A 19,060-nucleotide genomic window follows, 5' to 3' on the forward strand; every position below is an offset into this window, starting at 1 on the left:
CAAAAAAAATCCATTTGAGTATATAGTTCCTCCCTCCCCACTAAAGTGGGGGTCGGAACAAAAAATGGTTACAGGAACTAACGGAAGCGCATATTTGTTGTATAAATTTTGGTAACATTAATTATAAACTTGACGTAGCAACAGATCTTTAACCTCAACCTAGTTATATTGCCGTTTTCATCTTTTCCGTCGCCCTATTGTTTTGTGATCATTTTTTTTTTTCACTTTTGAACATCTTAAAAAAATTTATTGTTTTTTTATACCCGCTTCTGAAGTTTAGGTGATTTAAAGATTTTCTGCATTTTCCATAGTTGAGAAGCTCAAGTTGAAAAGCTGTCATCTAAAGCAGTCTGTTTATAAATTGGTTTTGCCTAAAGACTGGAAGAAGCGTTGGGAAATGACGCAAGATAATTCCATTTACAATGCAAGATAAATCTGGTTGTTTGACATTTGTAGTGAACTGGATTGACAACATTGAGGTGTCTTCCTTCTTGATGCTACCGGATAATGACAATCCTCTGTCGGCTACGCTTGATTTCACGCTCAAGGAAGACTACTCATCTATGCTGGGTGCCTCTATTCTGGATTCTTTCACGTTTCACATAACTGGAGAAACAGTTATTGCAAACGATCGGAACAAATACTTTCAATCGAAGAGTTTCCCTTCAGCTGATGGAGACTTCAACTTGGATTTTGGGGATTACATGAGAGATGATGGTGTCAAAATAACAGACAAACAGTTTGTCGCGAATCAGTTCAACCAGACCGGGTTCTCTAAAATGGGACTGGACTCTAGTGGTCGACTGACTTTGCGTGGGGTTGACCTAGAAACGGTATGTGAATGCAACTCATTTGATTGAAACAATCTAGATTCCACAAGAAGACTTTATAATATACATCTAACATCAGGTGTTCTGATCGATTGACCGATTGACAGAAATTTTGATTGATTGACCTCCGAACAACCCTAAATTCTTCACAATTTAAGGGTCATTTCTAATTCATTGAGAGATTAAATTTGGAGATTAATTTGATGCAACAGTTGCGGTGGGTTGGGCTAAAACAGTTTTCATTCGGAAGACTTTTAAAAATTTACCCCATTTCCATAATAATGTTGATTTATTGGACAAAATTGTTAGGTTCTTTGAGAAACAACCATTTGAGTCGAAAACTGAAATATGTGGGGGTGCAATGATGACAAGATTTATGTATGTCCATCATAGCACTATTTTTTTACTTGGAAAAAACCCGTTTCATAGCGTTTTTCAAACGCAAAAAATGATCGTTTTCTAACTGCTATTCACAGATGAGTTTTTGAGCGCTTTTTTTAAAAAAAGATGTCGGTTTTTGAACATTTTTAAATCTAAGAAAAAATATTCTGACCGTTAAGTTTAATTGATGACCGTTTTTGACAGCGAACTTTAGGAGATTACCATTTTTGACCGTTTTTCTAAAAGTTTGACCGTTTTTGACAATTTGAAGTAATAAAAACTTCATACAACATTTGTTCCTATTTGATTAAATCCTTGATTTTTTTGAAGTTTTATATTTTCAAAATATTATTCGCTTTATACAACAAATATATGAAGATATAACAAGTGTAATCATTTTCTGAAAATTTTACACAGAAATCTTGTTTTTCAGAGCTACTAAACCTAACTTTTTTCTATAGAAAGTTGTGCTAAAATCAATTAAATTGAAAATGAGTTTGGTGTCATTTGAACCACTTATATTGACTTGATTGAAATCACACCTGTTTGAGAAAAAAATTAGGGAAATTTGACAGCGTATAAAAAAACCTAACATGAGCGTTGTCATCTGGTCCCGAGTTAAATAATTCGTGTTGGCCAGCTTAACCGCAGACCTTTAATTGTGCTGACTCGATAATCAAAACGATCAAAAACATTCAAAGAAGTGGTCTCCTACAAGACTCTCAAAAACGGCATTTTCCTTAAAAAATAAATAGGCAGTCTGAAAAGCAACCAAAACGATCATTTCTCACAACATTTTGACTATTTTGATCGTTTTGGTCAACTGGGGTGAAGTATCATTCGTTTTTAAGAATTCAATTGTTAGAAAACGAAAGAAAACCAGAGAAATGCGAAGTAATTTTCTGTAAGTTATGATTTTGTTTCTTAAGAACAACAACTATCGCATTTTCCAACACAGTGAATTTTTATTGGAAATCTGGAGTTGTTATGTCGAAAATAGTTTTGTCACTATTGCCAATTATCTGCTTTTTTTTCAATAGAAAAACGTAAAGGCTTTCCATGTGAGTGTGAAGGGAGGAAACAGTCTCATCTTCACTGACTCTGGAATACTGATGGTGACTTCTGAGAAGAATGGAGGAGGAGACATACTTTACAAAAGCAGAGGTAAGAACTTTTATACAGCCGTTGAGTTGTACAAGTAACATAAGATCTTGCATAATAACTTAAAAAATCATACCCTATTATATTTTTCGCAATTTTAATATGAGGAATGCCCTTGGCTAAGAATTCAAACAGCAAGAGCTGTTTTTTATTTAATTTCTGAACCAATTTGTAGATCCAAATTGATGTTACTTAAGATATTTTAAATAACATTTGTCTTGTTGGGACAGAAATAGTCCGTCATTTCCTGTTTGCCCGGGTTGATGTATCAACGCTAAAAAATTGTTAGAAAAAAGAAGATTTGCGGTGAATTTGAATAAAAAGTGCTAGATTTGCTCTCAATACGGTGAATTCGAAGAAAAAAAAATAAGCAGTGAATTTTTTTTCAGCGCTCAAGCAGTGAAAGAAAGTTTTTCACCGCTAGCAGCGGAGTGCGGTGAAAAAAATTTCAGTGCTACCAGGATGCGGTGAAAAAAATTTTACGCTAAAATTGCAAATCTAAATGCTTCTCTTAAATTCACAGGAAATATCATTGAAGTACGTGACATGAAGCAGTGGAATAAGAAGACATTGACATGTAGGTGAGCGGTTCGAACCCTTGTACGGCAGTTTGTTTTTCGTAAGAAATCCGGTGTATGCGGTAAAAATAAAAATTACACAGCTAAAAATCGCAACTCTTACAAAATTCACTGCTAAAAACCTCAAATCTTACAAAAATTCACCGCTTTCACCGCATTGCGGGCGCTTTTCACCGCTATTGACCGCTAATCTTACATTATTTTTTGACCAAATCTCGATCCAGGTGGAAATATTTGTCGATAACCAAACCTTTATGTAATTTAGTGGAGAAGCTGCAACAAATATATAAAAAGATAAAAATTATCCAAAGATTGTGTTTCTTGTCCCCGAACAACTTGCCCATTTCCTAATCGTTGTAATTTTGGTCATCCTAGTTTTAAAATTAAACTCAATGGGAGGACACGTCAAAACTGGCATCTTTGAAAAAATCATGTTTGTGAAAAGAAAACAATCTTTAAAAGGGTTAAAAATTGCCAGTTTTGAAAACAAAATTCGATATGAGTGTGCGAGAAAAGTCATTTTCAAAATTTTGCAGATATGTATTTTTTCCACGAGTACAAATATAACACGCTTGTAATTGGTTTCAAACTAAGTTAGAAGCAATTATATTAGTCTTATCATTCTTTCTGCGCTTTTTCACTGTATTGCTTCTTATGTCTGTTTTCGTTGACATTTTGTTCACAAAAATGAGCCAAACATGTAAATCCCAGAATAAGGAAGTGGTTGAGACACTCTTTTAGAGCACTACTAGTCTCAAAGTTTTCAATTCACTGAAATTGCAGAGAAGCACTCCACCAATCCACAACTCCTCCCCATCACCCATCACTCCCTCGCTCCCTCCATCTCCACCCCTATTGTCAACCCCTCGTCTCACTCTCCCTTCCGTGTTCAGGAAATCCGTTTTTCAGTGTAAGAAATCGCCGTTTCCCGGGTTGAATTTTTCCGCCCAAAATGATGTAAGAGTGGGGCTGCATTGGGAGGATTTTTTAGGAAAATGCAGCTCAAAACTCTTACGTCTTTTTGGGCTGCATTGGGCTTCCAAGGGGGGTAAAATGGTGTAAGAGTGAGGGGGTAAACGACAAATTAACCCCCCACACTTACATCTTTTTTGGTCTGCCAAGGGGGGTAAAATGTTGTAAGAGTGAGGGGGTAAAAGACAAATTAACCCCCCACTCTTACATATTTTTTGGTCTGCCAAGGGGGGTAAAACGATGTAAGAGTTGGGGGTAATTTGTCTTTTACCCCCTCACTCTTACACCATTTTACCCCCTTGGCAGGCCAAAAAAGATGTAATAGTGGGGGGTTAATTTGTCTTTTGCCCCCTCACTCTTACACCATTTTACCCCCTTGGAAGCCCAATGCAGCCCAAAAAGACGTAAGAGTTTTGAGCTGCATTTTCCTAAAAAATACTCCCATTGCAGCCCCACTCTTACGTCATTTTACCCCACTTGGCAGCCCACCTCTTACATCATTTTACCCCCCTGGCAGCCCAACTCTTACATCATTTTACCCCCTCAATCTTACATTGTTTTAGCCCCCATACCTGAAGACTGCCAGTCTTGAACCCACAACCTCTGTACCCTCAGCTGCGTCGCCTTATCCTCCAAACCATCGATGCTTGTCCAACTCTTGACGGTCTATATATATAAATAATAATTGTTAGAATTGCCCAATCACAACAAATTACCCCCTCACTCTTACATGGTTTTACCCCCCTTGGCAGCCCAACTTTTACATCATTTTACCCCCTCTGAACAAATTAACCCCTTCACTCTTACACCATTTTACCCCCCCTTGGCAGCCCAACTTTTACATCATTTTACCCCCTCTGAACAAATTAACCCCTTCACTCTTACACCATTTTACCCCCCTTGGCAGCCCAACTCTTACCTCATTTTACCCCCTCTGGACAAATTACCCCCTCACTCTTACACAATTTTACCCCCCTTGGCAGCCCAATTCCTACATCATTTTACCCCCTCTGAACAAATTATCCCCTCACTCTTACACCATTTTACCCCCTTGGCAGCCCAACTCTTACATCATTTTACACCCTCTGAACAATTTACCCCCTCACTCTTACACCATTTTACCCCCCTTGGCAGCCCATCTCTTACATCATTTTACCCCCTCTGAACAAATAACCCCCTCACTCTTACACCATTTTATCCCGCTTGGCAGCCCAACCCTTACCTCATTTTACCCCTCTGGACAAATTACCCCCTCAGTCTTACACAATTTTATCCCCCTTGGCAGCCCAATTCTTACATCATTTTACCCCCTCTGAACAGATTACACCCTCACTCTTACACCATTTTAGCCCCCTTGGCAGCCCAACTTTTACATCATTTTACCCCCTCTGAACAAATTAACCCCTTCACTCTTACACCATTTTACCTCCCTTGGCAGCCCAACTCTTACCTCATTTTACCCCCTCTGGACAAATTACCCCCTCACTCTTACACAATTTTACCCCCCTTGGCAGCCCAATTCCTACATCATTTTACCCCCTCTGAACAAATTATCCCCTCACTCTTACACCATTTTACCCCCTTGGCAGCCCAACTCTTACATCATTTTACCCCCTCTGAACAATTTACCCCCTCACTCTTACACCATTTTACCCCCCTTGGCAGCCCATCTCTTACATCATTTTACCCCCTCTGAACAAATAACCCCCTCACTCTTACACCATTTTATCCGCTTGGCAGCCCAACCCTTACCTCATTTTACCCCTCTGGACAAATTACCCCCTCAGTCTTACACAATTTTATCCCCCTTGGCAGCCCAATTCTTACATCATTTTACCCCCTCTGAACAGATTACACCCTCACTCTTACACCATTTTAGCCCCCTTGGCAGCCCAACTCTTACATCATTTTACCCCCTCTGAACAAATTAGCCCCTCACTCTTACACCATTTTTTCCCCCTTGGCAACCCAACTCTTACCTCATTTTACCCCCTCTGGACAAATTACCACCTCATTCTTACACAATTTTACCCCCCTTGGTAGCCCAACTCTTACCTCATTTTACCCCCTCTGGACAAATTACCCCCTCAATCTCACACAATTTTATCCCCCTTGGCAGCCCAATTCTTATATCATTTTACCCCCTCTGAACAAATTACCCCCTCACTCTTACACCATTTTTCTCCCCTTGGCAGCCTAACTCTTACATCATTTTACCCCCTCTGAACAAATTACGCCCTCACTCTTACATCATTTTACCCCCCTTGGCATCCCAACTCTTACCTCATTTTACGCCCTCTGGACAAATTACCCCCTCACTCTTACACAATTTTACCCCCCTTGGCAGCCCAATTCCTACATCATTTTACACCCTCTGAACAAATTATCCCCTCACTCTTACACCATTTTACCACCTTGGCAGCCCAACTCTTTCATCATTTTACCCCCTCTGAACAAATTACCCCCTCACTCTTACACCATTTTACCCCCCTTGGCAGCCCATCTCTTACATCATTTTACCCCCTCTGAACAAATAACCCCCTCACTCTTACACCATTTTATCCCCCTTGGCAGCCCAACCCTTACCTCATTTCACCCCCTCTGGACAAATTACCCCCTCAGTCTTACACAATTTCACCCCCCTTGGTAGCCCAATTCTTACATCATTTTACCCCCTCTGAACAGATTACCCCCTCACTCTTACACCACTTTACCCCCCTTAGCAGCCCAACTCTTACATCATTTTACCCCCTCTGAACAAATTAGCCCCTCACTCTTACACCATTTTACCCCCCTTGGCAACCCAACTCTTACCTCATTTTACCCCCTCTGAACAAATTAGCCCCTCACTCTTACACCATTTTAACCCCATTGGCAGCCCAACACTTACCTCATTTTACCCCTCTGGACAAATTACCCCCTCACTCTTACACCATTTTACCCCCCTTGGCAACCCAACTCTTACCTCAATTTACCCCTTCTGGACAAATTACCCCCTCAATCTCACAAAAATTTTAACCCCTTGGCAGCCCAATTCTTACATCATTTTACCCCCTCTGAACAAATTACTCTCTCACTCTTACACCATTTTACCTCCCCCCCTTCGCAGCAGCCCAACTCTTACCTCATTTTACCCCTCTGGACAAATTACCCCCTCACTCTTACACCATTTTACCCCCCTTGGCAACCCAACTCTTACCTCAATTTACCCCCTCTGGACAAATTACCCCCTCAATCTCACACAATTTTAACCCCTTGGCAGCCCAATTCTTACATCATTTTACCCCCTCTGAACAAATTACCCCCTCACTCTTACACCATTTTTCCCCCCTTGGCAGCCTAACTCTTACATCATTTTACCCCCTCTGAACAAATTACGCCCTCACTCTTACATCATTTTACCCCCCTTGGCATCCCAACTCTTACCTCATTTTACCCCCTCTGAACAAATAACCCCCTCACTCTTACACAATTTTACCCCCCTTGGCAGCCCAATTCCTACATCATTTTACCCCCTCTGAACAAATTATCCCCTCACTCTTACACCATTTTACCACCTTGGCAGCCCAACTCTTTCATCATTTTACCCCCTCTGAACAAATTACCCCCTCACTCTTACACCATTTTACCCCCCTTGGCAGCCCATCTCTTACATCATTTTACCCCCTCTGAACAAATAACCCCCTCACTCTTACACCATTTTATCCCCCTTGGCAGCCCAACCCTTACCTCATTTCACCCCCTCTGGACAAATTACCCCCTCAGTCTTACACAATTTCATCCCCCTTGGCAGCCCAATTCTTACATCATTTTACCCCCTCTGAACAGATTACCCCCTCACTCTTACACCACTTTACCCCCCTTGGCAGCCCAACTCTTACATCATTTTACCCCCTCTGAACAAATTAGCCCCTCACTCTTACACCATTTTACCCCCCTTGGCAACCCAACTCTTACCTCATTTTACCCCCTCTGGACAAATTACCACCTCATTCTTACACAATTTTACCCCCCTTGGCAGCCCAATTCCTACATCATTTTACCCCCTCTGAACAAATTAGCCCCTCACTCTTACACCATTTTACCGCACTTGGCAGCCCAACACTTACCTCATTTTACCCCTCTGGACAAATTACCCCCTCACTCTTACACCATTTTACCCCCTTAGCAGCCCAACTTTTACCTCAATTTACCCCCTCTGGACAAATTACCCCCTCACTCTTACACAATTTTATCCCCCTTGGCAGCCCAATTCTTACATCATTTTACCCCCTCTGAACAAATTACCCCCTCACTCTTACACCATTTTACCCCCCTTGGCAACCCAACTCTTACATCATTTTACCCCCTCTGGACAAATTACCACCTCATTCTTACACAATTTTACCCCCCTTGGCAGCCCAATTCCTACATCATTTTACCCCCTCTGAACAAATTAGCCCCTCACTCTTACACCATTTTACCCCCCTTGGCAGCCCAACTCTTACATCATTTTATCCCCTCTGAACAAATTACCCCCTCGCTCTTACACCATTTTACCTCCCTTGGCAGCCCAACACTTACCTCATTTTACCCCTCTGGACAAATTACCCCCTCACTCTTACACCATTTTACCCCCCTTAGCAGCCCAACTCTTACCTCAATTTACCCCCTCTGGACAAATTACCCCCTCACTCTTACACAATTTTATCCCCCTTGGCAGCCCAATTCTTACATCATTTTACCCCCTCTGAACAAATTACCCCCTCACTCTTACACCATTTTACCCCCCTTGGCAGCCCAACTCTTACATCATTTTATCCCCTCTGAACAAATTACCCCCTCGCTCTTACACCATTTTACCTCCCCCCCCCCTTCGCAGCAGCCCAACTCTTACCTCATTTTACCCCCTCTGGACAAATTACCCCCTCAATCTCACACAATTTTATCCCCCTTGGCAGCCCAATTCTTATATCATTTTACCCCCTCTGAACAAATTACCCCCTCACTCTTACACCATTTTACCCCCCTTGGCAACCCAACTCTTACATCATTTTACCCCCTCTGGACAAATTACCACCTCATTCTTACACAATTTTACCCCCCTTGGCAGCCCAATTCCTACATCATTTTACCCCCTCTGAACAAATTAGCCCCTCACTCTTACACCATTTTACCCCCCTTGGCAGCCCAACTCTTACATCATTTTATCCCCTCTGAACAAATTACCCCCTCGCTCTTACACCATTTTACCTCCCCCCCTTCGCAGCAGCCCAACTCTTACCTCATTTTACCCCCTCTGGACAAATTACCCCCTCAATCTCACACAATTTTATCCCCCTTGGCAGCCCAATTCTTATATCATTTTACCCCCTCTGAACAAATTACCCCCTCACTCTTACACCATTTTACCCCCCTTGGCAACCCAACTCTTACATCATTTTACCCCCTCTGGACAAATTACCACCTCATTCTTACACAATTTTACCCCCCTTGGCAGCCCAATTCCTGAATCATTTTACCCCCTCTGAACAAATTAGCCCCTCACTCTTACACCATTTTACCCCCCTTGGCAGCCCAACACTTACCTCATTTTACCCCTCTGGACAAATTACCCCCTCACTCTTACACCATTTTACCCCCCTTGGCAGCCCAACTCTTACCTCAATTTACCCCCTCTGGACAAATTACCCCCTCACTCTTACACAATTTTATCCCCCTTGGCAGCCCAATTCTTATATCCCTTTACCCCCTCTGAACAAATTACCCCCTCACTCTTACACCATTTTACCCCCCGTGGCAACCCAACTCTTACATCATTTTACCCCCTCTGGACAAATTACCACCTCATTCTTACACAATTTTACCCCCCTTGGCAGCCCAATTCCTACATCATTTTACCCCCTCTGAACAAATTAGCCCCTCATTCTTACACCATTTTATCCCCCTTGGCAGCCCAACACTTACCTCATTTTACACCTCTGGACAAATACCCCTCACTCTTACAACATTTTACACCCATTGGCAGCCCAACTCTTAGCTCATTTTACCCCCTCTGGACAAATTACCCCCTCACTCTTACACCATTTTAACCCCCTTGGCAGCCCAACTCTTACCTCATTTTACCCCCTCTGGACAAATTACCCCCTCAATCTCACACAATTTTATCCCCCTTGGCAGCCCAATTCTTATATCCCTTTACCCCCTCTGAACAAATTACCCCCTCACTCTTACACCATTTTACCCCCCTTGGCAGCCCAATTCCTGAATCATTTTACCCCCTCTGAACAAATTAGCCCCTCACTCTTACACCATTTTACCCCCCTTGGCAGCCCAACACTTACCTCATTTTACCCCTCTGGACAAATTACCCCCTCACTCTTACACCATTTTACCCCCCTTGGCAGCCCAACTCTTACCTCAATTTACCCCCTCTGGACAAATTACCCCCTCACTCTTACACAATTTTATCCCCCTTGGCAGCCCAATTCTTATATCCCTTTACCCCCTCTGAACAAATTACCCCCTCACTCTTACACCATTTTACCCCCCGTGGCAACCCAACTCTTACATCATTTTACCCCCTCTGGACAAATTACCACCTCATTCTTACACAATTTTACCCCCCTTGGCAGCCCAATTCCTACATCATTTTACCCCCTCTGAACAAATTAGCCCCTCATTCTTACACCATTTTATCCCCCTTGGCAGCCCAACACTTACCTCATTTTACCCCTCTGGACAAATACCCCTCACTCTTACAACATTTTACACCCATTGGCAGCCCAACTCTTAGCTCATTTTACCCCCTCTGGACAAATTACCCCCTCACTCTTACACCATTTTAACCCCCTTGGCAGCCCAACTCTTACCTCATTTTACCCCCTCTGGACAAATTACCCCCTCAATCTCACTCAATTTTATCCCCCTTGGCAGCCCAATTCTTATATCCCTTTACCCCCTCTGAACCAATTACCCCCTCACTCTTACACCATTTTACCCCCCTTGGCAGCCTAACTCTTACATCATTTTACCCCCTCTGAACAAATTACGCCCTCACTCTTACACCATTTTACCCCCTTGGCAGCCGAACTCTTACCTCATTTTACCCCCTCTGGAAAAATTACCACCTCATTCATACACAATTTTACCCCCCCCCCTTGGCATCCCAATTCCTATTTCAGTTTACCCCCCTCAGAACAAATTACCCCCTCACTCTTACACCATTTTACCCCCCTTGGCAGCCCAACACTTACCTCATTTTACCCCTCTGGACAAATACCCCTCACTCTTACAACATTTTACACCCATTGGCAGCCCAACTCTTAGCTCATTTTACCCCCTCTGGACAAATTACCCCCTCACTCTTACACCATTTCAACCCCCTTGGCAGCCCAACTCTTACCTCAATTTACTCCCTCTGGACAAATTACCCCCTCACTCTTACACAATTTTATCCCCCTTGGCAGCCCAATTCTTACATCATTTTACCCCCTCTGAACAAATTACCCCCTCACTCTTACACCATTTTACCCCCCTTGGCAGCCCAACTCTTACATCATTTTATCCCCTCTGAACAAATTACCCCCTCGCTCTTACACCATTTTACCTCCCCCCCCCCTTTGCAGCAGCTCAACTCTTACCTCATTTTACCCCCTCTGGACAAATTACCCCCTCAATCTCACACAATTTTATCCCCCTTGGCAGCCCAATTCTTATATCCCTTTACCCCCTCTGAACAAATTACCCCCTCACTCTTACATCATTTTACCTCCCTTGGCAGCCTAACTCTTACATCATTTTACCCCCTCTGAACAAATTACGCCCTCACTCTTACACCATTTTACCCCCCTTGGCAGCCCAACTCTTACCTCATTTTACCCCTCTGGACAAATACCCCTCACTCTTACAACATTTTACACCCATTGGCAGCCCAACTCTTAGCTCATTTTACCCCCTCTGGACAAATTACCCCCTCACTCTTACACCATTTTAACCCCCTTGGCAGCCCAACTCTTACCTCAATTTACCCCCTCTGGACAAATTACCCCCTCACTCTTACACAATTTTATCCCCCTTGGCAGCCCAATTCTTACATCATTTTACCCCCTCTGAACAAATTACCCCCTCACTCTTACACCATTTTACCCCCCTTGGCAGCCCAACTCTTACATCATTTTATCCCCTCTGAACAAATTACCCCCTCGCTCTTACACCCTTTTACCTCCCCCCCTTCGCAGCAGCCCAACTCTTACATCATTTTACCCCCTCTGGACAAATTACCCGCTCAATCTCACACAATTTTATCCCCCTTGGCAGCCCAATTCTTATATCATTTTACCCCCTCTGAACAAATTACCCCCTCACTCTTACACCCTTTTACCCCCCTTGGCAGCCTAACTCTTACATCATTTTACACCCTCTGAACAAATTACGCCCTCACTCTTACACCATTTTACCCCCCTTGGCAGCCCAACTCTTACCTCATTTTACCCCCTCTGGATAAATTACCACCTCATTCATACACAATTTTACCCCCCTTTGCATCCCAATTCCTATTTCAGTTTACCCCCTCAGAACAAATAACCCCTTCACTCTTACACCATTTTACCCCCCTTGGCAGCCCAACACTTACCTCATTTTACCCCTCTGGACAAATACCCCTCACTCTTACAACATTTTACACCCATTGGCAGCCCAACTCTTAGCTCATTTTACCCCCTCTGGACAAATTACCCCCTCACTCTTACACCATTTTAACCCTCTTGGCAGCCCAATTCTTACATCATTTTACCCCCTCTGAACAAATTACCCCCTCACTCTTACACCATTTTATCCCCCTTGGCAGCCCAACTCTTACCTCATTTTACCCCCTCTGGACAATTTACCCCCTCACTCTTACACCATTTTACCCCCCTTGGCAGCCCAACTCTTACCTCATTTTACCCCCTCTGGACAATTTACCCCCTCACTCTTACACAATTTTACCATCCTTAGCAGCCCAATTCCTACATCATTTTACCCCCTCTGAAAAAAACTACCCCCTCACTCTTACACCATTTTACCCCCCTTGGCAGCCCAACTCTTACATCATTTTACCCCCTCTGAACAAATTACCCCCTCACTCTTACACCATTTTACCCCCCTTGGCAGCCCAACTCTTAGCTCATTTTACCCCCACAGGACAAATTACCCCCTCACTCTTACACCATTTTACCCCCCATTGCAGCCCACTCTTACATTGCAATTTCAATCAGGGGGTGTAATTCATTAAAGGTCCTCCCATTGCAGCCCATTGCAGCCCACTCTTACATGACAATTTCAGTCATGGGGGGTAATTCCTGAAAACTCCTCCCATTTCAGCCCATTGCAGACCACTCTTACATGGCAATTTCAGTCAGGTGGGGTAATTCCTTAAAACTCCTCCCATTGCAGCCCATTGCAGCCCACTCCTACATGGCAATTTCAGTCATGGGGGGTAATTCCTTAAAAGTCCTCCCATTGCAGCCCATTGCAGCCCACTCTTACATGGCAATTTCAGTCAGGGGGGTAATTCCTGAAACTCCTCCCATTTCAGCCCATTGCAGACCACTCTTACATGACAATTTCAGTCATGGGGGGTAATTCCTGAAAACTCTTCCCATTGCAGCCCATTGCAGCCCACTCTTACATGGCAATTTCAGTCAGGGGGGGGGGGGGTAATTCCTTAAAAGTCCTCCCATTGCAGACCATTGCAGCCAACTCTTACATGGCAATTTCAGTCAGGGGGGGGGGGGTAATTCCTTAAAAGTCCTCCCATTGCAGCCCACTCTTACATGGCAATTTCAGTCAGGGGGGTAATTCGTTAAAAGTCCTCCCATTGTAGACCACTGCAGCCCACTCTTACATGGCAATTTCAGTCATGGGGGGTAATTCCCTAAAACTCCTCCCATTGCAGCCAACTTTTACATGGCAATTTCAGTCAGGGGGGGGTAATTCCTTAAAAGTCCTCCCATTGCAGCCCATTGCAGCCCACTCTTACATGACAATTTCAGTCATGGGGGGTAATTCCTGAAAACTCCTCCCATTGCAGCCCATTGCAGCCCACTTTTACATGGCAATTTCAGTCAGGGGGGTAATTCCTTAAAAGTCCTCCCATTGCAGCCCAACTCTTACATCATTTTACCCCCTCAGAACAAATTACCCCCACACTCTTACATCAATTTATCCCCATAGACAAATTACCCCCCATTCTTACATCAAAATGGGATGATTTTAGGGAGGACATTCGACCCGGGTTTTCGTCGTTTTCCTTTGGCAAAACAGATCAAAACCCGTATGTGGTAATCGTCGTTTTCGTCGTTTTTTGTCGTTTTCAAATTGTAAGAAATGATTGTTTTTTCGTCGTTATTTTGTGTAAGAAAATATAGTTTCTCGTCGTTTTTCGTCGTTTCATACAGGTGAATCGTTCTGTTTTCGTCGTTTCTTATATGTCAACCGTCGTTTTATCGTCGTTTCTCATATGTGAATTGTCGTTTTTTGGTCGTTTATTACCAGCGGATCTTCGTTATTTGTTCTTCAAAAATCATCAAATCTGGTCAAATTTGGTGCGTTTCGAGGTTCATGTGTACTCTAAACGTTGAGTTTTGAGTACGACGGATGTGCAAATATGGCAATAAATGCACCAGAAACTTGTCTAAATGATATGAAATTGAAGGACAGTATGTTCGTGGGACAGATTATGGTCGTAGAGACCAACTCATGACCCTGATGTGTCCTTTTATGAAACGAATTAATATATACCTGCAGAGAAGCTGCTGAAATGAGCTTGCTGCCTTCTCAGAAAGTCATTGCCTTCTTCTTACTCAGCGCTTTTTGTCAAAGAAAAAACAAAAACTTGAAAACTATGACTGCTTAGAAAACAAACAGTAGGAGAAACGACAAAAACAATCAGAAAACGACATAAGAAACGATGACAAACGGCGACAAAAGATATATTCCTACATGAAAAAGAAGACGAAAACGACCGAATCGAACGAAAACGATGAAAGAATCAACAAAAGACAACTCCGGCAAAAAACACAACGCTCTATCTCTCCTTTTAAATACTCACTCATTTCCAATATGCTCACGCCAATATACATTTTTTTTAAAAAAAAAGTAAAATTTGGGAAATCTGACAAAAAATTAGGTATTACAAAGAATACTCGAACAAAACTTTTTCCATGGTTTAATGAGCGTTGTTAAATCTATCAATTAGCATGACTTTAACTCATCCCAAAATGAAGACTTTTCAATTTAGTCAAACAGTACTAGAAGTAACGGGTATATACGTGAAATAAGGGAAAATGTACTGCACATTCTGATGACCCTTGAATTTGCAGCAACCCAGGCGTTTTAAAACAATTTTTTGCTTTTATCTTCGTTTTTTAACGCGTAAATGTGGTCGATTTGCGCTGATTACATTTTATAAAATTTTTTTAATAGGAACATTGACAACAAATAGAAATTGAGCGATGGTTTCTCGATTGACTTAAATTTTTGGAATTCACGTTGTAAAGCAGAATTGTAAAGTCACTGATCGGATACAAAAAATGTTTCGAGGTTTTATATATGTGCATTCAGCAATATTTAGATTGATTAAGCGACTGCACGCTAAATAATGAAGGACGTTTTTATGAGACGTCTCTATGGTTTTTTTTCAGAGCTTGGAAAACCATTTACATAATTTTATAGCACTTTAAAATTCTAAGAAAACTCTTGGACTTTGTTTTGGGCAGAAATTTTTTACTTTAGATAAAAAAAAGTACTGGTGAAAATAGTACTAAACTTTTTCACTCAGTTGACTAAACTGAAAAAGTTATTCTCACACTTTGCGAAAACACCATTACCCTGAAACGAACAAACCAAAAGCGCCAAGATTCCACTGCACTAGTGACAGTTTTGCTTGGGGAAATGAAATGTACGGAAATCATACTTTAAGTGTAAATTAACTAAAAAATTAATTTAAAAGGTGCAGGTAATTTTACATTAATTTGACCTCTGCGGGTAAATTGCAGGTAACTTGTGCAGGACAACTGCGTGAATTCTTCAGGTAATTTTACCTGAAATTGCAGGTGCATTCAGGTGCGGTGCAGTTAGCGTGCAAGAACGCCAAAACACGTGCACAGTTCAGGTAAATTTAACTGCAATTTTAAGCAATTTTACTTGCTTTTTCTTAGTGTGTGTTTTCTCCGGTAAACTTCTCCAGAGTATTGCAATAGTTATTCGAAACACAACAGTCAGTTCTTAGGGAAGTTATGACTTTGAAATTTTCAACGTGAAAGAGAATACCATTATTAAGCAAATTTTGGGATATTGCTACAAGAGCCCTCGAGCAATAAAGCGCAAAGACTTTAGTGATAAACCACATTATCATTTTGAGCCAAATTATGGTGGTTATATGCACATGAGTGCACTTTTTTTGTCTGTATTTGAAGAATTAAAGCAAAATGGTGAAGTTCTTGCATTCACATGGCTATTTTTGCGTCTTTCAGTTTTCTTAATTGATATTGATGCCTGTCTGTTTTCCTTAAAAAACCTCAGAATTTTAAGTCGTAATTAATTATCAATAACGGGAGGTTATTATGGGGGTCATTGACAGCAATAACGCTGGTTATTGTGGCCCAAAAAGGCATTAAAAGCAGTTCTTTCGACGTATTTTTAGACGTTTTTTGCACTGTTAGTAGCATTTTCAGACTCCATACTTTCAATGCGAATAGCATTTTCAGTCTGTTCTTTTATCATAATGCAGTCTAATTTCGGAAAATTTTTTTTGTTCTGAATTTTCTCATGAAAAGTCTAAAATATGACATGATCATAGTACTGGTCAGAGTAAAAATACAGAATTGAAATACTATGTTTCAGTTCTGATTTAGTCTGAGAGTAAAGTCCGGGTGCATATTAAAAACATTACCATTTTGACATTCTCTTCAGCTAAGAATTTCTATGATTTTTTTCTAAGCTAAAACAATTCCTAAGCAAAAATATTTTTCCTTAGCTAAAAAATTTCTTCTAAAAAATCACATGTTTATGTGACTTTTGTTGATATGGGAACGATCTACAACAAAAACTGATTGAAAATTGTTACTCCTTACGAAAGTGTTTCAACATCTCATCCAAACCAGTCTGAATGGTTAATTGTCTCAATTTTTTAACCGCTTCTACCTGTTAATTTTAATTCGGTAAGATTTGGGCATCATTACAGCAGTCAAGGAGTCGGCAAAACGCGAAATGTGCAGCCAAATGAGCGGCTAATCCGATCAAAGCGCTTGTATTTCACAAAGGATATTTTAAGAGGTGACCAGACAATAGATCAAAAAGACAATTGATATAAAATTGGGAAAACAGATCGCAAACCATTCTCTATACTCCCAATGGCTGACATTAAGTCTGATAGGCTAATGAGCAATTTGAATAATTTCATTTTCTGTCTAGAATCCCATTTTTTGCTTTCTATTCTACTGTCCTTTCGAACTAATGTGCTAGCAGCATTTTAAGAACACGTGTTCCAACGCACGAAGTTAATTCCACCTATGAAGTAGTGCAACATTTCAATCCATCGCTGGAAAATATGATCATGTCATCGGCACTGTTCTGAGGTGTATGTATTAATCTTTTTTTAAAAAAAAATTGTAGATGTGGCCAGCCATCACTGCTCTCGAACAGTCGATGGAGTGGCCAGAGATGCGGTTAAATTCATAGGCAGACCCGCTCACACAATAGATGAATGCGCCGCTGGGAAAATTCCTTCCGACATCTCTGAAGCAACGGTGAATGTTTTGACAAACGCCACGGTAGGAGGAATGGATGCAATAGGGTGGTGGTGGATAGCAGACTGGGTCAAAAATATCTGCCCAATTGTGGCAGACGGCGCAGAAATAGCAGGAGAAGTGCAATCTACAAAGGGTGGAGTTACAACCTACTTCACATGCATCTTCGGTAGGAAAGCTTTTACATCTTTTTCACATCGCAATTTCCGATTTGAACCATACGTTTGTCCGTTTAATTCCACGACCAGTTAAAAAAAATTGTGAAAAAACGCTGAAATCACAGTTTGTGAAACCCTTTTACATTAAAACTTATGATCAAAGAAGCTTCATAGAAAACCTCTGAATTAAAAAAAAAACGGAATGATTTCTCCCTTCAGAAATGAAAATAGTTAAAATTTTGACATTAACTGCTAAATTTTTATAACTTTTCACGTCAAAAGTTCAGCAGCGTCTGCAACGCCTGATAGCCATGGCCCGTAATGCATAGCCAACCCCTATAGGTCACAACAATTACTATTAGCTTCGGTTTCATGCAAACCTAGAGAATACTTCTTTGTTTTGCATTGCCCCATTGCTGCAAGTTCCTCATTAACACACGTCTGTTTTCTCCAAAATTTTGTAAAAAAACGTCCTACAGCCTACTTGTTAGAAAAACTATTTAGGCTTCATATGTCGTTGAATTTTTGATATTTAATTGATCTAACTTAAATCACTCTATTTACACCAGGTACCTGGCGACAGTAAATTCATGCCCGACTTAACTAAAAAACTCTCAGTCAGTAACTTTTCTTTCTAATTTTTTTAACACAAAATTATTTCAGAGACACCTTGTATTTATGGTACACTGACTAGAACAAAAGTGGTCAAAGCTGACCTTAGAAATTTTTGTGACCAACGGGGTGAAAAGAGATCTCTCTATGAGTGTTCACACGCTGCTTTGCAAGAGTCCCCTAAAGCTACTCACGCGTACTTGACATCAAGTGGAATGTGTTATTCGTGTGCTGTTGCGCTTAAGGGAGACACCATCATACTCTATAATGGAACCACCAATGACAGTGTTTGTATCCTAAAAGGTTAGATTAATTTCCTTCCTATCAATCTCCTCTTATTGTATTGCTAGCTGAGCAATCAATCCTTCATTTTGCTGTTTAAACCTATCGTCCAGTTATATGACTAAATTACAGCACATGATAGAATCTAGTAACAGAAAATATGAAGAAATGTTTGATGCTCTAAAGCCCGGGTCGAGGTTTGGCGGTGAATTTTCGTAAGAAATGCGGTGAAATGCGGTGAAAAAAAAATAATTTTCACCGCGTATTTCTTACATCTTTTTGCGGTGAATGCGGTGAATCGCGGTGAATTATCTATT

At 41.4% G+C, this 19,060-nt stretch overlaps 1 protein-coding gene across 1 annotated transcript; it reads left to right on the forward strand.

Annotated features, from left to right (window-relative positions):
- The first annotated feature begins 508 nt into the window (after window positions 1-508).
- LOC142340126 (uncharacterized) lies at window positions 509-18,844 on the forward strand. The gene is made up of 4 exons (XM_075390576.1): window positions 509-833; window positions 2,252-2,375; window positions 17,558-17,860; window positions 18,513-18,844. The coding sequence occupies exons 1-4, from the start codon at window positions 564-566 to the stop codon at window positions 18,767-18,769; spliced, it is 954 nt and encodes a 317-aa protein (XP_075246691.1). The 5' UTR covers window positions 509-563; the 3' UTR covers window positions 18,770-18,844.
- The last annotated feature ends 216 nt before the right edge of the window (window positions 18,845-19,060 follow it).

This window comes from Convolutriloba macropyga, chromosome 5 (genome assembly GCF_964194025.1).
Source record: "Convolutriloba macropyga chromosome 5, txConMacr16.3, whole genome shotgun sequence".
NCBI classification, from domain to species: domain Eukaryota; kingdom Metazoa; phylum Xenacoelomorpha; order Acoela; family Convolutidae; genus Convolutriloba; species Convolutriloba macropyga.